Source organism: Polyodon spathula, chromosome 5 (genome assembly GCF_017654505.1).
Source record: "Polyodon spathula isolate WHYD16114869_AA chromosome 5, ASM1765450v1, whole genome shotgun sequence".
Classification (NCBI taxonomy): domain Eukaryota; kingdom Metazoa; phylum Chordata; class Actinopteri; order Acipenseriformes; family Polyodontidae; genus Polyodon; species Polyodon spathula.
In genome coordinates this window covers 5,327,987-5,349,560 of record NC_054538.1, presented here as the reverse complement: position 1 = coordinate 5,349,560, position 21,574 = coordinate 5,327,987, and the positions used below count along the sequence as shown (strand labels likewise).

Genomic DNA, 21,574 nt, shown 5'->3' with positions numbered 1-21,574 from the left:
ACTAATCATACACAATTTTTGTTATATACTGATGTCATCAGACAAACCAACACAGGCTGCATTTGGTGTGGAATAAAAATGGAAGTGATCCATCTGTATGGACTTGACAGTTACTGTTTGTAGAGATGAAAGGTCAAACTGTCACATGATTTGAAGAAATGGGGAAGTCTTTTTAGTCCTAACACCTAGGATTCTCCATTCAAAGTCAAAGCCAGGTAAAGAAAATAATAATTTAGTATTGGAGCAAAGAAACCCATAAACACATTTAGAATAAATATAAAACAGAAATACAAATACGTACTGGTTAAACACTGCTTTCCCCATTTCAGCTGTGTAGGTATATATGCATGCAGTAGGCACTTCTTCCTTATGCTCTGTAACTATTCTTTTGCCTTTTTTTTTTTTTTTTAGAGACTTCAAAAATGCTTTGGTGCCACTGCTGATGCCATAATGAGAACCTATACCCGCGGGGCACCAACAGTGTTTTTCATACATCTGATCTGCTCCTTGTTGGCTCTCCCAGTTGATGAAAACCATGGTGCTGGAATTCCCTTCCAAAATGGAAATTATGACGGCCACCCCATGCTTTACTTCAATAAGGGAGAGGTGGAGGACCTGCAGCTTAAAGCTCAGGGCACCCACCGACACATAGCAAGCAAGATCCAGGAGGCTGGGCAGACCATGCTGGCTACCCCAAAGGAATACCTCCCTCCCTGGGAACCAGCGGATTTTAGTGCTCGATGGAATGAGATCTACGGGAACAACCTCGGGGTGCTGTCCATGTTCTGTGTGCTTTATCCCGAGACCACAGGGGCGTTGGAGCTGGCTAAAGACTACATGGAGAGGATGGCAGCTCAGCCTAGTTGGTATATTTTTTGTCTTGAATTTTTATTTCTTCAAACAATGCACATTATAAATATTCCCTCCCAGTCTAACAATTTGGAAATTGGAGCCAGGTGATTACTACTTAAAAGGCTTAGGTCTGAGCATATCAAGTCCATGGAGAACGAGTAACAATCTACAGTTTTGTGTCAACCAGAGTTCCATATTTGTTCCAGTGCACATAAAAGACAACAGTCACAGTCTAAGACCTTGAATAGTATGCAGCTACAGTCATTACTGTGCACATCAGACTACAATGCAAATAAAGAAATGCAATTAGCATGTGAGTGAAACAGTACCCTACTGGTGATGCCTGTGGACAAGAGTTCAGAAACGCTGGCTTAGATCAATGTAGCTTCAAATCTGAGCACACATGAGATTGAATTGGGAGTGGGTTGTGCTATCTAGGATTTTAATCAGGGATACTTTTTAAAAGTTATATTATTCTCAGCACAGGCTCCATATCTGCTAAATATCAGGGGATAGAATAGTATTTAACACGTCAGTATAGGTTCAGTAGTGCAGGACAACCCCCTAAAAAAAGTGGATGAATGAATTTCGTGAGCATGTTACAGGAAAACTGCCTCACGTCATGGTGAGAAGAGGCACCACTGGATGAAACAATTGAGATCTTGACTTTGCTTAGAAATTGGAATAAAAATAAGTTGCTCAGTTTTTGTATGATAGGGTCTGTCCTTTCATTTGTTTCTTTTTTTCTATTACAAATTACTGTTGGCTTCTCTATTTTAGTCAATTAACAAACACAACTATTGTATTAAGCTGTTGTCAGTTTAAAGAAGCCATAGAGATATGTGTACTGAGCCCCAAAGAGACAGCTGCCCCCTTTCTCAGTTTCTTTATTACTCATGCCTGTTTCCGTAATGCATTACAATTTTGAATCTGAAAGACTGCATTGTGTAGTTTGGCATAATAGTTATTGTTGTCTTTTCACTGCAGGGCTGGAGTTTGTTTACAGAATAAGTTTCTTTACTAACTTCTAGGTTTGAAATGCACAGATGAAGAGCTGTCAACCCACAGACATTCCCCACAGGCACTCCAGTTTCATAGCAAGGAATATAAGTAGCTTTTTATACTGGAAGGAACCTTGATCTTTCAGTGGTACAGTATACAGTGTGTGTTAAATAAATACATTGATTCACGAAAGATGAGGGAACAGGGAATATGGAGGGACATGGGTTTTTCTCCTATCAATCCAACATGTTTTTTTTTTTTTTTTATTTATTTTTTTTTTTTTATTGCTTTTTCTGTTAGAAAGTATTTATGATATTAGCCTAATACAGTGGTTCCCAGCCTTTTTCAATGTAGGGACCACCTTGGTGTTTGGATTTTTCCCACAGACCACTTGCCACACATTTTTTCACAGCAGCATTCTGAAACAAATGTGTATGTGTATATGTATAATATCAGTACATGTAGAAAGTAAAGTATTTATAAACATACCTAACTATAAGATTCCTGAGCTTGAATCTTCGCTACCAGGTCAGCAAGGAGGCAAAGTGACAAAGTTCCTGTTTCTTTTGTTTAAGTGTTTATTTTTGTCACATTCTGAGTTCTTTGTAGATACATGGTGTCTCAATTTTGCAGGTTTAAGAGTTTTATTTGACAAAACCTCCTGACAAATAATGCACTGGGGCTTGCGTTATCCTCGTATCCAGTAAATGTAAATATGTGCCTTTCCCCATAACCGTTACCTTGTGTAGCAAGTTAATGTATTAATTTCTAATGCAATTTATTGCACTTACTGATTGCGAACTTCTCTCAATGTACATATAAAAGGATAGCTGTATATGGGATTGGTGGCACACAGTCAATAGGATTTATAGCATTTTGGTTAAAAATTATGGTGTCAAAAACAGACTGTACACATTATTTGGCATATAGTCGTGTGAGGTATTGAAACTGGCTGACTAAACCCATATAATAACATGGAGCTGAAATTGATCATTCCCACTGCGGTACAGTTCACAAGTCAAGCTACAAATGTAGCCTCTTCTTGTTTCACATTAACGTCTGTTACTATATAAAGCTAACCTATTGAAATAATGGTATATCCCTATACACCTGGAAACACTGTAACACATACAAGTTTACATACCCCAATAGAAATTTCTAATATTTAGAAATTTATCAAAAACAAATAATTTTAGGAAAAATCTTTTGTAGCAAAAGTTTTGCTTTTGTGGATAAGGAAAAAAAGTTACAAGAAATAGATGTCTACAATTATTTATTTCTGCAATTTGTTTGCAAAACTCCAAAATGCCAGTTCAAAAGTATTCATACCCTGACAAGGAAAATGGAATTAAGAGCTAGTTGAGGCACCTTTAGCAATAATAACCTCTTTTTAAAAACAATTAGGATATTTGTCAATGAGCTTTTGGCACGATTCTTTAGTGATTTTTTTTACCATTCTTCAATGCAAAATTGTTCCAGTTCATTCAAATTCTGAGGACTTGTTCACAGCCTTCTTCAACTCATACCAAAGATTCTCAATCGGATTTAGATCAGGACTTTGACTCGGCCGTTCCAGAACCTTGATTTTGTTCTTCTTTAACCATTCTGAAGGAGATTTTGATGTGTGCTTTGGATCGTTGTTGTTGTTGGAACGTCCAGTTGTGCTTTAAACTAAGTTTTGTAGTGGAGGGTTTCAGATGATTGGCCAATATCTTTTGGTATGCTATGGAATCCATTTTACCATGTATTGGAACTAAATTTCCTGTGCGATCAGAGGAAAAACAGCCTTGTAGAAGGATATTACCACTTACAACGCTTTTATGCTATCTAAGAATGTTCACCTACAATACAGCATTTTCTAGACGTTTCTAGAATTAGGTTCTGCTTTATCATATTGAAATGTCTAGCACCTTGTAGATAATACTATCATATGATCAAAGGGTATGAGTACTTCTGACTTAGCATTTTTTGAGTTTTTTTTGCAAAACAATTGCTGAAATAAATAATTGTAGACATCTATGTCTTGTAATTTTTTTTTCCTCATCCACAAAAGCAAAACTTCTACTACTAAATACTTTTTCCTGAAATTCTTTTTTTTCAAGAAATTCTAGAAACTATAAATTTCCATTGGGGTAAAACTTTTAACTTTTTTTTTAAATTTAGTTGTTCAAATGAGTTAGTAATACCCAATGCTCCGTTCATTGAACAAAAGCAGTAGAATGAGCACAGATTTGGAAGCAGTGCATTTCTGTGAATGCTCTCTAAAAAAATAGAAGTCTGTAATGGTGACAAGTCAAAAGTTATTGAGTTAGTATTTGTTTAGGTCACATTAGAAAGCTGTTTCAGTTAATGGCAGCTTTGAAGGCGATGCTTGGCACTGCATCAAAGGGAGCTGTAATATATTTTAATTTATAAACACACCCATAATAAAAGGAAACAGATAAAGGGGAAAAGTGCAGACTATCACATAGTTACATATCATGTGGTTAAAGATGTTTGTTGTGTTGCTTAGTAATAATAGCAGCACAACGTGTGATTGTGTAGAAACTGTTTTTTGCAAGAATTGCATAACCGAATTTTGGGAGTTGTTTGCAGACCACAGTGAGGATAATGGACATATGAATGTACAGATACTTGGGAGGTCCGAGGGTGTGATAACGAGTGTTTACAGAAGAAGTCAGATAAAGTTCAAGTTCACAGTGTTTTCTTTTTATACACCGCTAGAGTTAAACAATAAAACTCCCCCAAAGTAATAATCCAAAAAACTAAATAATAATGTCCGAAATCACCAGGTTCAGGATGATCCCAATGCATTAATCCAGGGTTTCTGTGAGGCATTCCCAGCAGTGTCAATAGTCCGTCCTTGTCTGTGCTTCTCCAACAAGATATTCACTTGTAATACTGTATTTGATAACCAGCAAAACAATTAGAGTTCAAAACCGTGATTACATACAGTACAGAACTGGAACCGTTACCCCTCACATTCCGATGCTAACCAACCCCTTGGCCCACACGTTCCCCTTATGTACTCCTATCTCCACCTACTGAATCAGTGATACACCTGTTTACTAGTTAACAGGTGTATCAGATAATGGCTGTATTCTGTTAGTAGAGTAATGAAGCATATGTGTGGTTTACCTTCACCAAGATGGCTTACACCGGTACGACGCTGGCAACAACTCCAGTGAAAACAGCCGGTGCGATACTGTTCCACAGTGATACTGTTCCGCAGTGATACCAGTATAAGAAGGCACGTGTGAACAGGGCAAACTATTCAATGATTTTGTTCCACTTTTGTTTCTCTTGTTGTAATAGGGGCCTCCATACTGCCTGGGACTCCATTCACAGGGCAGTTAAAATAACACAAATATTTGTGTTATGTTTATTTCTACAATGATCTGTAATGGCTGTTAAAACATTAACCAAGTCAAGAATAAATGAAATATTAAAACATGTGAAATTCCCCCTACCTCAAACCACAAACAGCAATGAAAGACTTAATCCATGATGCTCAGTCATTAAAACATTCCAATTAGAATAGTGATTTAGAACTATATCATCAGAAAGTAAATCACCCAGTATAATTGCCAGTGAAGATTGTAAAATGTAAATCAATGGAGAAGAATAGCTTCTGGTTTTAAGAAAAGGGATATTGAATTTGAGATCTGTGTCGTGATGCCTGTTTGCCTTGACTAGTTGAATGTATGTAATATAAAATGGCATTTTGAAAAGCCAGTTTCTTTCAGACTAGACAGAAGTAGTATAGTGGTAACCTACAGTAACATCCACTTGTTTTCAACCATTTTGGACCCAATTAACTTAACTTTTAGCTTGAAAAAAACTTCTTTGAAAAAAAAACATTTACAGATTACAGGGCATTCGATAGAGGGAAAGTGGACAATATTTCTTATTTTATATGAATGAATTTATATTTTTCTTTCCAGCTAAAAGTTAATTCAATTTGTCTTAAATGTGTCCCTTTATTTTGCTTAGCTACAATGACAATTTTAAATCTGGAAATAAAATAATCAAAATGTATTCATTGTAGTTCTCTGATACAACAGGAATACAATGTTTATTGGCAACTGATCAAAGGATAAAGAGCAACTAAACATACATTTTAACCCCCACATTTCCTCCATAGAGATGAGAAGTATCTTGAATAAAATGAAGGGTTCTTACAGCAAACCACAGTCATGGTCCTGAAAGAAGGCTGAATGTGGTCAATGTAACCTTTAATTCTTCAGCCACTAAGTTGTAGAACGGTACTAACATTAACATCGGGAAGCGTGTGGAGTATGTTGGAATTACTCTATTAGAATTGTATTCATTTTAGACTTGCCAAAACTACAAGCAGAAGTTTGCATGTTTCATGTATAAAACTTACATGAGAAGACCCATCTGCAAATTAGACTTTTCTCATGAGGTAACATGATTCTTCTGTAAATTTTGGTTGTTCAGTGTAAACTGCAGCAAAGTGTCTTGAGATTTATTGATTGATCGTTGGCCAGTTAATAAAGGCATTTCTTGTGGTGATGTTCTGTGGTGGTGTATTTGTTGTCTCTGTGGTTTAGGATCACCAGAGCAACTTGTATTTCAGTGTTTGCATCACATCATGGCAGCACTTGTATTCTTCAAGAAGGTAACATGCCGGGAAACTGACCAGTTAGTTGAAGCATTTCTGTCTGTCAGATTTATTAACTTTCATGCAGGGATGAAAGGGCACTGCTGGTGGATGGGATTGTTGTTGTTTATGAGCTATTAAAAACTGCCACAGTCCCATAATAGTTTTCAGTTATATGCTAAAAGGTGTTTTCTGGGTTCTGTTTACTACAGTACATTGTTGTATAGGGCACAAGTTTCATGAGAGTTTTATTACATTCTCCGAATAGAATAGTTTTAAACACATTTGCCATTTGTACAAGTCTTGCTGCAATATTTATTATAGCTCAGGCAGCAGAAGCAGAGCTAATGTTTTTATTATACTTCTAATATTTTACACAAAACACCTACATTTCTCATACTTTTCCAATAGAAACTTTAATAAAAAAAAGTAATTCCTTCCCTTGGTTACTCTAAAAGGCTTTCAGCTGTTCACAAATTGGCATGTAGAGGCAAAGTTCCCTTTCAAGTATGAAATGTAACCATTCCGTATGGGTATTTACGAAAGGCCTAAAACCTGAATAAGTAGAGCCTGTGATGTAGTCATGGCCTGTCCCCGAAGCCACAAAAAAACTGCCGTCACAGGAGAGCTGGTTCAGATAAGTACTTACATTTTCTTCTATATATTTCACATTTATTGTGTTTTTACAGAAATTATGTGATATTAAAAATAATCACTATATTAGTTTTACAAATCACTTGTGTTTGTGCCTGTTGTTTGTTATGTCCCACTTCGGCCTTGTGCCCCACGTGAAGCCAGGAGCTAGAGTCGCTCCTTCCCAGGGATCAAGCAACATGTTGGTTTGGCACCCGAGTGGCGCATCCAGTAAAGGCACTCCGTGTGGAATACAGCCTGAACCCTATAGCCTGGTTCAAATCCAGTCTATGTCATTGCCAACCGTGACCAGGGGTACTTAGGGGGCGGTCAGATCTGTGTTGTCCTACGGCACTATGGGTCTGGTGGCTTTGCTGTGGATCCACAGTGTGAAAAATGACAGATTGGCAGGAACACAATTTGTAGTCTGTGTTTCGGCCTCCGTTTCCCGAGTTGCTGGGGGGTTGCAGCGGGATAAAATTAATAATTGGGCATTCCAAATTGGGGAGAAAACCAGGGTAAAAACTGATGACTTTGTGCTCTCCCCCAGGCTGCAGTAGCTCCGGCTGGTGTTATTTATTTCTCCTTTTGGCTTTGGCTAATGACTGTACTTTGCTGAAAAAAGCTTTTTTCGCATTGTGTTTTATATATTTTTCCAGAGGCCTGTCTGCTATGAGGTTTTACTTCACATGTGTTGTGAGAGCAGCTGCTGGTATATCTGCAGCACTGCACAGGACCAGACTTTGCTTTGATCGAGGTTGCTTGCAATCTCTCTCACAGTATCGTCATGCTGTTTTAGTGACAGCTTTAGCATCACCATTACGAACTTGGCTGTCAGTTAATTTTAACAAGCAGGCTTCCCTCAGTCTCGAGTACTGACTGAGTGGTTTTGCCAGTGGCTTGTACAGGTGGGCATCCCTGTACATTGCTACCCACAGTAACTACCATACCATACCGACCTGGTGCTAAAGTCACTGACCCGTTCCTACCTGGTTCTACATGGCCCGCTACTGACCAGTTCTCACGTCCAATGTCCGGTACCAATCCGATCTTCGGGTCTTGACCCTATAGGTTGCTATCCATCAGCAGATTGAGGCAGCACCTGTACATCTGTATACTGTACAGGTGCTTGCTTCTTGCATTATGCCTGGGTTTCATCCCTGCGAGACATACAAGGCCAGTCTACCAATTGAGGACAAGCACAGCGGATGTTCTTCCTGTCTGTGGCCAGAGCATGCCAAGGAAGCACTGCTGAACCACAGTTTTTGCGAGTTTTGTGCACTTTTCTCTAAGCGCACGCTTGAGAAACGTTTATCCTACAACTCTACGGAGCGCTCTGTGTCCCTTATTCCAACGCAGTGCTCTTACCCATCACCCTCTGTTAGAGAGGTGGCTGCATCCTCACCCCATGGCTCTGTGCCAAGGGAGACTGGACAACGTACCCAGGAGAGTAGCCCACGCAGGAAACTGTATTCACGGCGCTGTGTGGAATGGCAGGATAGTGCAAGGTGTGTGGAATCCCCTTTGGCAGGTTCTCCACATGTTTTGGAGTTTACCTGACCAAGCAGAATTTTTTGCAGGATGTTCAAGGGAGACATGTGCTTTTCCATCTAGATAACACAGTGGTGGCTTACATCAACCACCAGGTTGGCCAGTCTCCATTACGTTGCCCGCAAGTTTTAGCTCTGGGCATACAAGAACCTCCTCTCACTGTGGGCAGAACATCTGCCTGGGGTGACAAACTTAGCGTTGGACCTCCTCATAAGGTGAGTTCCCAGTGCCTCACAGTGGTGGCTTCATCCCGAGGTGGTTAGCCTCATTTGGAAGAGTTTTGGAGGGCATAGATCTCTTTGCCTTCCAGGAATCAACCCACTGTCCCCTCTGGTTCTCCACAATAGGAGGCGGGAACCTGCTGGCTGTAGATGCCTTGGCACACCAGTGGCCGAGGCAACTGTTATATGCCTTCCCACCACTCACCCTGCTCCTGCTATGTTGTAGAAAATCAAGCAGGGGCTTTCTAATAGGATCATTGACACCCTGCAAATGCCAGAGCTATGGGTACAATTGGGGTGTTTTTCAGATGTCTACCTCGTGGGTTCTATTTTTGTGGGATCTTTTTGACTAGGGGAAATCCCCCTCCACATTAAATGTCTATCTGGCAGCCATTTCAACTTGCCATGTCAAAATTGACTTGGTCTCCCCAGTAGCTCACTTCCTGGCGGGGCAATCTTTGAAAGGGGCTCGGTGGCTCCGGCCACCTATAAAGGACACTGTCCCTCGCTGAGGGTTAAATGTGGTGCTTAATCCCCTCATGAAGTCTCCATTTGAGCTGAGCTGAAATATTTATCGATCAAAGCAGCTTTCTTGCTTGCTATTACCTCCGCAAAGCAGGGGAGTGAGATTCAGGCGTTCTCCATTGCAAAAGCCTGCTTAGATTTTACAGAGGCCAGGACAATGGTTACGCTCCGTACCAATCCTGCCTTTTTGCCGAAGACAATCTTGGCATTCCATGTCAACCAGTCTGTGAAATTGGATTCTCTTCATTGGCCTCCTTTCCAGCCTCACAGAGAGTGACAGCGCCATACGCTCTGCCCAGATTCGGCCTTGGCATACTATGCTGACAGGACGAAAAGTTGGAGGCAATCAGAATTTTTTTTTTCTCTTATGGGGTGAAGTCTCATGGTCAAGCCATGTCTAAGCAGAGGCTGTCTAAGTGGATAGCAGACACAATCAGGACTGCCTATTAGCTGGCCAACTTGCCCTCTCCAGAAGAGCTCACTGCCCATTCCACCAGGCGCATGGCAACTCGTTGGCTTTATTCCAGAGAGCATCTGTCAAGGACATTTGCAATGCAGCAGTGTGGTCTACTCCCCATTCATTTACTAGGTTCTCTGAAATAAAAATGTAACCATTGGCCTTTAAGGTCACTGCGTGCACGATTGCAGCAGGCTTAAAGGAAAAATGACGTTGAGGTCTGTGACCACAGTGCTTTTGTGTCACAGGCTCTACAAGCAGGTTTGATATATCTTATTCGGGTTTCAGATCTTTCTAAGGTAAATACCCATATGATAATGGTTACATTTCTATTTCAGGTAACCAGGGTTATGATATATAATGTGTTTTTTTTTTATTCATCCTAAATCCTGTTGGTCATTAGTTATACTGTTAATATTATAGCATTCAATCATGTAACAAACAGCAGAGAACTTTGTTTCTGAACAAAACTACAACACTGCTAAACAAAAGTAAATCAACCAGGTTCTTATCCATTTATTGTACTTACTATTTGATCTTAATGGAATTTAACTATAAGTTTGACTGCTCTTAGTTGAAATCGCTCTCAAACTTAATTATTTACTGTATTTATATTCTCTTATTTACTACTGACTTTATTGTATTTTATAACTGGTCTTATCTGTAATGTGATATCTGGATAAGTTTGCCTGCAAAGAAATAAAATAAATAATAAACCCAAAGCCATCAAATACTGTTTTGTTCTCTACACTGTACTATAGAGCATTGTTCATGTGTTTGTGGCACAGTGATTTACAATGAACTTGTTTTTTGGTTCTAGGTTGGTAAAAGATGCTCCTTGGGATGAAGTACCTCTAGCTCACTCACTTGTTGGATTTTCTACTGCATACGACTTTCTTTACAACCACCTGAGCAAATCCCAGCAGCACAGGTTTCTGGAGGTGATTGCCAATGCCTCCAGGTACATGTATGACAAGTCGTACAGCCAAGGATGGGGGTTTCAGTATCTGCACAATCACCAACCTACTAACTGCGTGGCCCTATTGACAGGAAGCCTTGTACTAATGAACCAAGGTAAGGTATCTTCAGAGCATGCTCAAACCTGCAGCATTAAGTGTGACTGGAAGAGAAATCAAATGAAGCCTCAGTTCTCATATCAGTATATTCAGTGAGGTTGGAAGAAAATCAGGTTGTGTTTTCTGTTCAAAGATCCATTACTGATTGACAGAGCCTTCTCTGCTACACATGTTTTTATATATATATATATATATATATATATATTTTTTTTTTTTTAGAGCCTAATTATTGCTCCTTTACTTGTGACAGGCTCAGGTGTGTCTAAACAAGCTCATAGTAACATATACAACCTCTTTGCGATGAGAGCCTTATTTCTATCCCTGTAATCAACATTATTTTTTAAAACTTTGACAGAAACCACACTGTAGAAACTCAAATGACTCATAAGTATGTTTCTTAAAACGAGAAAGCTTCCTTAAAAGAGTACTAAGCAATGATTGTATTGTGTCTAAATCTTTTCATTCTTTGATGTTTATTTTACTTAGGATATCTGCCAAATATGTGGGTCATTCAAAGTTCATTTCATTCTGAGAAACTGAATGTTGCTCTTGAGTTGCTCTTAATTTATTTGCTACAACTTGTGAAAGATTAGTGTACATAAACTACCCTGTTTCTGTGGCAGGGGTTTGGTAGAGGAACTTGTAAATGTCTATGTGGAAGTTTTATGAAGCAAGAATGTACTGAAGTGATTAAGTTGCAGTTACATTTTGCCTCAAACACACTTGGCAGTGGCAGTGTGACTATTGCCCGGCCATTGGAAAAGGTAATTGTCAAAGGAAGAGATACTGGAGTCTTTGGTTGCAAATGAGTGTAAATCCAAGACCCACTAGATTATATGAAAAGGCTACTGGTTAATTCAGAGATGTGTTGTTTATTGAGGGCTGTGCCTCCTCTTGAGTGTAATTTTACAAACTTCAACTCAAGCCTTTATCGTGTTCCTAGAAAATAAGAACCTCATATTTATTCAGTATACTTAGTGTTTCTTTACACCATCACCATCCTTTGTCTGTTTCAATTTGTATTGGAGACTTGCCATAAATATAGTTGAAAGGCTTAGAGCCCTCCCTCCCTTCTGAGGTCGGCTCCTCCTGTACCACAAGGCAAGTCCAAGGGCCAAACTATGCAATCTTTCCATCTTTCTTTAATCTATTCCTCAGTCTTTGAACTATTTACAATGATAATTGTCTGCAGGGCAGGCCTACAAGAATCAGCAGTTTGGTTACTGACAGGATACCAGGCTGACCTGTGCTTATTAATACCTTTAACCAGATGGCTTTCCTACAGTTATGTACTGAGATAATCAGTAAGCAATGCTACCAGGAATAACGTAAGTTCTTTGAGGAATCTTTTCATATCTTGAATGTAACTGTTTTTTAAAAAGTAAACAAACAAATAAATCACAGTGTAGCACACTCTGTGTACTAGTTTACCGAGCAACAGTGTTTACATAACGGATCCGCTGCTAACCTTGTTTCTGGCTAATGTGTACAAGCCACAGCAACCCCTTTTCTTGTTTTTTTGTCCTTCAGGCCTAATTAAACATTCGTCCTGTTCTGCCAAACTAACACCCTCTATGTTTGCTGTGTTAAAATGAAGTTACAACAAACAGCGTGCATGTATTCAAGCAGTGGGACTCCAGCTCATAGCAAAATAAGTGATCTGCTATAAATCTGATTATGAAACTGGAGGTCAAACTGAGTGTAATGTTTCTATAAATCAAAGCTGAAGGCCTTTTCATGTGTAAGTTCTGAAGTTTACTGGGCAGAATTGTCAGTCGGCCAAGAACTATGTTAAGAAGAAAAATGATAAAGTATGCTGGAATCGGTAAGCAAGTTTTTTATACTGTTGATTTTTTTTACAGATTAATTTTTGTGTATTTAAATATTTAAAGACACAAGTGCACCAGTCCTTTATCACATTCATCATTTTCAGACATTAATAATCTAGTCCAGTGATATGTGGGAGCAGTCCTGCACAGGGAATTGATTATACTGTAAAAGGCTTTAGTGGAACACCGTGATTGATTTAGGGGCTGTTTTTTTTTTTTTTTTTTTTTTTTTTTTTTTTAAACACGTCTGAGTTTAGGACATGCCCTGCGACTGCAGATTATGAATTTAGACGTAGTACCTAAACCTACTGTAACCACTCAATTTCTCAGCGATGGTTAATAAAAAATACAGTTGCTTGCTTAACATGTCTGGATGCATTGCTGTTGCATTCTGCCCTTTCAAGAAAAGTAACAGAGGAACTTGACTAACTTGAACAAGACGGTAATCAATCAAGTAACAGTATATTCAAACATTTTAATACATCAATTATGTAACAAGATTAATAAATTTGATTAATCACTCAATTTAGATAATATTGAAACATAATAGCTTAAAATTAGTCACAAAAAACATAAACATCAATTGAATTTTTAAATGTATGTTATGAAGTACAAAAGTTAGTTGAAATTTGCATCCCTTGCACCCCCACACTGGCCCCGAGTATGTCAGAGGCATGTTAACACGTGGCTTGTTCTTCCTGTTTAGATTTACTTTGTAAATCATTTTGTGATTTAGCCATCACATCCTCTTGACTTTGTAAAAGTGTAAAGTACCCCTGTGGCCTCGTTAGAGCTTGTCAACATGTCTAATCTAACAACAAAAAAACTGTTTTGTTTTTGTCATTTTTCCAATTTTATTCATGTTTCTTTTTTTTATTAGACTTTTAATAGACTTTTATCTTAGTAATTTTACAATTAAAACTACATTTTTTGTCTGTTTTTAAATTTCTGTTTTATTACATTTTGTAGTTAAATAACACTAGCATCTTTTTAATTGATGAGGACCAGTGGACGATCATGGAAAAGTCATTCTAAGAAGTATGTATTGTTCAGTCTTATTTTCCACAAGGCAATGGATTTACCAGACTTGGAATCTGGCAGCAGCAATTTATCCTCTGCACTTTCCTGGCATGTGTTCCTGCTGGGGGCTCTCAGGGGTGAAACCTTGACAGTCTCTGCATGCAAATTCCAGCGGCATGAAGATGGCCCTGTATATATAGTCACAGTAACTGGTTACACAGACCGCAGTCTTAAATAACTATATAATGCCCAGTCTGCTGAAGCTTGGAGGAAGAGAATGTGGTATGAGCTGTAATCTTTTTCAATCAAAGGAAGTGTGCTTCGAGGAGCTCATGTCCACATTATTCAGTATGATCTCAAATGTCATGAGACAAGAAAAGGTACAAGCAGAGTCAATGGAAACCCGCCCCCCACCCCAATGTTGCAAATAGTATGCAGCAAAACAAAATGATGCTGTGATAGCGGTCAAACAGGCTTTTCCATGCATACAAACAGAAAGTGATAATACTATTTATACTCTGGTGGAAGTTGGGGATATAGTGGATGCTGTACATACATCATCCTGGAAAAACTGTTGGACTATCCAGCCATGCATATGTAGTATTTTGCAGAGCCACCATTAATGTTTAGGAGACCACTGGAGACCAGTCGGGGTACTCTCTGTGGTCGTGATTTTCTTAGGTCTGCCCGTTCTGGCATATATAAATGTTTTCTCCATTGTCATCTATATCTTTGTAACCACTTACTGAAATTATAAACATTCTTTATGACAAATCCTCACAGATTTAAGATGAGAGTTTAGAGTTATTCATACTAGGCTGTATAATGAGAACTGTTTATGCTAGTCTATATTACATATGTGACTATAAATACTGTGCAAAAAATGCTGTTTTAGCATTTTTATGAATTGAGGAGGAAGATATCTTCCACTAATAAAAATGACGTAATCATTCAGAACTGCAAACATTTGCAGATGCAGTGTCCAGCTGGCTCTGTTTCATGGCTTGCTAAGAGGGCACATGTGATTCACTCTCATATGGAAACTCTATACAGCAGGTGAAGGTGGGAAAATTCCAAGAGCAAAAACATGCATGTTGACACACACTTGTGGATCATCTTATGATGTGTCTTTTTAGTGGTTGGGGTAACTTAGCTGGTCTATGTAAGAGTATTTATGGGCTAAATACAAGCACCTTTTATGAAATAAACCCTCAGTTTATTATTATAATTCGATTATACATCAAATCAAAAACATTTTGCAAGTGAAGCTTTCCAAATAAAAGTCATAGTGTTTCTTTCATTCTTCTGTGTTTTAGCAGTGTACTAAATGTTAAGTGCATGTCTTATTATTATAAAGAGAAACTTCAAGCACTTAGTTAACCTGTTCAGTGCCTTTGACAAGAGGTCTTGTCATTTTACAGTTTCTCCTCATGTGCCATAAAGGTTGTAAAAGTTGGAGTCATTATGATAAAAAAAAAAAAGTTGAGTACAATTACATACATATTTAGCAGCAGTATTACAGAATAGTCCAGAATATGAATTATTCCACAAGGTCCTGTTAACATATGCCGTCAGAAATCATGTTACTTCCCCTGTAATCTCAACAGAGAAGTTTATTCTTCAGCTCGAACTGAAAGGGTTAAGCTGATGATCTTACTGCCAAGGTTCATGACAATTGGATAAGCGCTTGTCTAGATATATGAACAAATGTAAGAAGTACCTGTGTGAAATATGACCGCGTCCACTATATTACCTTCCCAGAAGATTTCATCCCCAGAGGGGGATAATAAGGTTGTCTTTAAGAGACAATTTACCTCAGCCTCCAAGCGGTATTAATTCACAGGTTTTTATATCGCAATATTGAATATTAGACTGCATTTATTCTGTAAAAATCTACACCCCCTTGAACTTTTTTCACATTTCGTTGTGTCAGTGCCTCAGAGTTTCATGCATGTAAATGAGGATTTTTTTCCACTTATCTACACACCATACTCCACACTGTTAAGGGGAAAAACGTTTTTATGAGAAAAAAATTATATATTAAAAATACAAAACTGAAAGATCATAATCGAATAAGTCTCCACCCCCCTGAGTTAATACTTGATGAAAGCACCTTTGGCAGCAATTACAGCTATGAGTCTGCTGGGATAGGTCTCTGCCAACTTTGCACACCTAGATTTGGCAATATTTGACCATTCTTCTTTACAAAACTGTTCAAGCTCTGTCAAGTTCCGGGGAGCGTTGATGGACAGCAATCTTCAAGTCATGCCACAAATTTTCGATTGGATTTAGGTTCGGGCTCTGACTGGGCCACTCAAGGACATGTATCTTTTTGTTCCTTAACCACTCCAGTGTAGCTTTAGCTGTGTGCTTTGGGTCATTGTCATGCTTAGAGGTGAACTTCCGTCCCAGTTTCAGCTTTCTTGCAGAGGGCAGCAGGTTTTCCTCAAGGACTTCTCTGTACATTGCTCCGTTCATTTAAGCTTATATCTTGACAAATGCCCAAGTCCCTGCTGATGAGAAACATCCCCATAACATGATTCTGCCACCACCTTGCTTCACAGTAGGGATGGTGTTGTTTGGGTGATGCGCTGTGTTGGGTTTGCACCAAACATATCGCTGTGAATTTAGGCCAAAATGTTAAATTTTAGTTTCGTCATATCACAAAACATTTTGCCACATGACTACAGAATCTCCTGAGTGTTTTTTTGCATACTTCAAACAGGATTCAAGGTGGGCTTTCTTGAGTAATGGCTTCTTTCTTCCTACCCTACCATAAAGGCCAGATTTCTGGAGTGCTTGGGATATTGTTGTCACATGCACACTTTGACCAGTCTTCGTCATGAAAGCCTATAGCTCTTGTAAAGTTGCCTTTGGCCTCTTGGTAGCCTCTCTGATCAGTCTCCTTCTTGCTCAGTCATCCAGTTTGGAAGGACTGCATGATCTGGGCAGGATCTTGGTGGTGCCATACACCTTCCACTTCTTAATAACACCGTGTAACAATTTTTAATTTTTTTTTGGGTTCCTGGGTAGTAAGTGTTATTTCCTAATTGCTTATGCCTCAAAAGTATAGAAAATGGCTATTATTCCCCACAAACTTTGCATTTGTGACCAGGACAGTGATATTTTGAAATTTACCTATTTTCCAGAACATTCCAGATAGATTCAGTGCTGAGTAAACTTGGAGTAACTTCTAGAACTTTCCAGTAATATAGTAGTATAAATACAGGGGCCTTAAGCCCACCAGTTCTGTTTAGTTCCAGCTGCCTAAGTGGATACATATCTGCATTTTTCTGAGATGGCATCAAGAGGCTGCAATGATGGCATTCCCAATGGGTCTCCAAGGCGGTTTTACCAAGTTTCCCTGCTATCTTTGCCTTTGGGACAGCAGGGACACCAAGGCGCACTACCACAGGTGGGACTGGCCACAGCAGACCGAGTTCTCTGTGGGGAGGAACAACGTCAAGTGGGAGCCACTGGTGGACCCCCGGAAGGTGCTGATGCCACCACTGCACATCAAATTGGGCCTTATGAAACAATTTGTCAGAGCTCTAGATAAGGAGTCGGCAGCCTTCAAGTACCTTCAAGACTTCTTCCCTAAGCTGTCTGAGGCAAAGGTCAAAGCCGGTGTCTTTGTCGGACCACTGATAAAGAAGATCCTGGAGTGCTGGAATCCTGGGAAGCGGCTTGGAACAGCTTTGTCGCAGTGGTTCAGGGCTTCCTGGGCAATCACAAGGCCGAAAACTATGTGGAGCTGGTTGAGACTCTGGTGAAGAACTACGGCACAATGGGCTGTAGGATGTCCCTCAAAGTCCATATCCTTGATGCTCATCTTGATAAATTCAAGGAGAACATGGGAGCGTACTCGGAGGAGCGAGGCGAGTGCTTTCACCAGGATATACTGGACTTTGAACGCCGCTAAAAAGGACAGTATAACAAGAACATGATGGGAGACTACATTTGGGGGCTGATTTGTGAAAGTGATTTACAGTATAATTGTAAATCCCGAAAAACTACTCACTTCTAAATCTTTTGTAATCATTTTTGTATTACTTTAGTATAAGTACATGTTCATTTAGATTCATATGTTGTTTTTTACTGACTTTATGTGAACGAAAAGACCGTTTTCTCACTGGAAATAGGTAAATTTCAAAATATCACTGTCCTGGTCACTAAAGCAAAGTTTGTGGGGAATAATAGCCATTTTCAATACTTTTGAGGCATAACCAATTTGGAAATAACACTTACTACCCAGGAACAAAAATTGTGTTACATAGTGTAATCATCTTGACCGTGCTCCAAGGGATATTCAAGACCTTTGAGTCACTACAATTTAACACAGGTGTAGGCCACTTAACTTGATGCGAGATTTTGAAGGCAATTGGGTACACCTGAGCTAATGTAGGATTGCTATTACCATCATAATGTACAGTATGGGTTTAGAAGCACTACATGCACATTTTCGCCACAGCAGGATATTTGGGTAGGAGTCTCATACATCTTATGTTCATTTCTAACTTTGATCAATCACACAATTTGTCTTGTCTATATTTGATACAGAGACATTATTTATTTTGAAGCCAGGATGTTAGTTCAGCATTGACTACACTGGGAGTGCCAGGACTCATTCTTGGCTCTGAGTTCCTCACTACCACAGCTTGATGTATGCAGTCAAATTGTTGGGCTTGTTGCCCAGCTTCTGCTCCAGTTGAAATGCACACATTTTTTCAGCATGTTAAGGCATAGATGTGGCATGATTCCTACCTAACCTTCATACTGAAACCTTAATCTTCATACAACTCCACCTACTTCAATCTAACAGTCTCACAATCAATATAGTTTGTAGCTATATTTGAGAACCATTGATGCAATTAAAACAAAACTTTGCAGAGGAGGTTTTAAAATATTCAAATACGCTGTCTGGCCTTTATGTTAGGACTGGGCCATCATTGGCCCTGATCATGACGAAAAGTTTATTGTTCAAGTTCATCCCAAAAGTGATCTGGGGATTTTGGTGGCTATGGAAGATGGTTGCATTATTGTCATCACCATGAGACTATGTTTCCCAGAACAATGTACGTACCTTGCACCTCGAGTTTGGATATTATTAATAATAGGGGTATTGGTTGCAGCTGAGTTGGACCTGAGGCACTACAAGCTGAATTGATTTGCTCAAGGCCACAGTTATGTATTCGCTATGCAGAGATGTAAACCATCTTACACTTTTTGTATTTTTTCTTTTGCTCATGCTATTCCACCAAATAGTCTCTGCAAGAAATCATACATTGCTAGCAATTAGACTATTGCATGTAGAAAAAGGCTGTGTTTCTCCTGCTGGCTTGTATTCTGTGTGTTGCAGGTAGTGACATGATTTAGAGGGTAGGTCAGCCCTGTTAACTAAGTAGCTGGAATGTGCTGATCAATCTACAAGCTCCTATCTCCTCAGCATGACCATATCAAAACAGGACAGATCTCATTATAAACGCTGACAATAATTAGACAGCACATTTTTTTAGATTAATTTGTGCCTCATTATCATAAAACAACATACAAAATTGCTTAGTGCTGGTGTCATTGGAATAGGAGGCCATAGTGTGATTGATCAAAGTTAGAAATGAACATAAGATGTATGAGACTCCTACCCAAATATCCTGCTGAGGGGAAAATGTGCATGTGGTGCTTCTAAACCCATACTGTACATAATGATGGTAATTGGTAAATTGGCACACACACACACTGACACACACACACATGTACACACACACACTGGCACGCACACACCCTGACATGCACACACGCAAACACACAAAAACATGCATGCACACACACACATGCACAAAAACACGGATGCATGCACACAAACAAGCACATGCACACAAACACGCACATGCATGCACGCACACAAACACACACACAAACACTCACATACTCATACACACATATACGCACACGCACGCACACACATACACAAGCACACACACAAACACACAAACATACACACAAATACGCATGCAGACACAAACACACACACACACACACAACAATGTTACAGGATACAAAACACTTGTGAGGACTTCTACTGAGAGTCACTATATTTTTATTTACTATTTCTAACTACCATTTACTATTTCTAACTACACACATAAGAACATAAGAACATAAGAAAGTTTACAAACGAGAGGAGGCCATTCGGCCCATCTTGCTCGTTTGGTTGTTAGTAGCTTATTGATCCCAAAATCTCATCAAGCAGCTTCTTGAAGGATCCCAGGGTGTCAGCTTCAACAACATTACTGGGGAGTTGATTCCAGACCCTCACAATTCTCTGTGTAAAAAAGTGTCTCCTATTTTCTGTTCTGAATGCCCCTTTTTCTAAACTCCATTTGTGACCCCTGGTCCTTGTTTCTTTTTTCAGGCTGAAAAAGTCCCTTGGGTCGACACTGTCAATACCTTTTAGAATTTTGAATGCTTGAATTAGGTCGCCACGTAGTCTTCTTTGTTCAAGACTGAACAGATTCAATTCTTTTAGCCTGTCTGCATATGACATGCCTTTTAAGCCTGGAATAATTCTGGTCGCTCTTCTTTGCACTCTTTCTAGAGCAGCAATATCTTTTTTATAGCGAGGTGACCAGAACTGAACACAATATTCAAGATGAGGTCTTACTAGTGCATTGTACAGTTTTAACATTACTTCCCTTGATTTAAATTCAACACTTTTCACAATGTATCCAAGCATCTTGTTAGCCTTTTTTATAGCTTCCCCACATTGTCTAGATGAAGACATTTCTGAGTCAACAAAAACTCCTAGGTCTTTTTCATAGATTCCTTCTCCAATTTCAATATCTCCCATATGATATTTATAATGTACATTTTTATTTCCTGCGTGCAGTACCTTACACTTTTCTCTATTAAATGTCATTTGTCATGTGTCTGCCCAGTTCTGAATCTTGTCTAGATCATTTTGAATGACCTTTGCTGCTGCAACAGTGTTTGCCACTCCTCCTACTTTTGTGTCGTCTGCAAATTTAACAAGTTTGCTTACTATACCAGAATCTAAATCATTAATGTAGATTAGGAATAGCAGAGGACCTAATACTGATCCCTGTGGTACACCGCTGGTTACCACACTCCATTCTGAGGTTTTTCCTCTAATCAGTACTTTCTGTTTTCTACATGTTAACCACTCCCTAATCCATGTACATGTGTTTCCTTGAATCCCAACTGCGTTCAGTTTGAGAATTAATCTTTTGTGCGGGACTTTGTCAAAAGCTTTCTGGAAATCTAAATAAACCATGTCATATGCTTTGCAATTATCCATTATCGATGTTGCATCCTCGAAAAAATCAAGCAAGTTAGTTAGGCACGATCTCCCTTTCCTAAAACCATGTTGACTGTCTCCCAGTACCCTGTTACCATATAGGTAATTTTCCATTTTGGATCTTATTATAGTTTCCATAAGTTTGCATATAATAGAAGTCAGGCTTACTGGTCTGTAGTTACCTGGTTCAGTTTTGTTTCCCTTTTTGTGGATCGGTATTACGTTTGCAATTTTCCAGTCTGTCGGTACCACCCCTGTGTCAAGAGACTGCTGCATGATCTTGGTTAGCGGTTTGTAAATTACTTCTTTCATTTCTTTGAGTACTACTGGGAGGGTTTTTAGCTCCCTTAGCAATGTTTATTTCTATTTCTCTCTTGGCTTTTCTAACTTCCTTTTTGACTTGCGTTTGCAGTTCTGTGTACTCTTTCTGCGTACTTTCTTTTTGGTCCTTTTTTAATGCTCTGTAAAG

General features: G+C 39.1%; 1 protein-coding gene across 2 annotated transcripts in view; it reads left to right on the top strand.

Annotated features, from left to right (window-relative positions):
* The window catches only part of LOC121315463 (dermatan-sulfate epimerase-like), a 39,630-nt gene that overhangs the window by 5,969 nt on the left and 12,087 nt on the right, over nucleotides 1–21,574 (top strand). The window contains exons 3-4 of one of the 2 annotated variants that reach the window (XM_041249577.1): nucleotides 412–866; nucleotides 10,686–10,939. In XM_041249577.1, the coding sequence (XP_041105511.1) occupies nucleotides 451–866; nucleotides 10,686–10,939 (670 nt within the window). In that variant the 5' untranslated portion in view covers nucleotides 412–450. Of the gene's footprint in view, nucleotides 1–411; nucleotides 867–10,685; nucleotides 10,940–21,574 lie in introns of those variants that run through there. The other variant, XM_041249578.1, reaches the window with a different exon arrangement.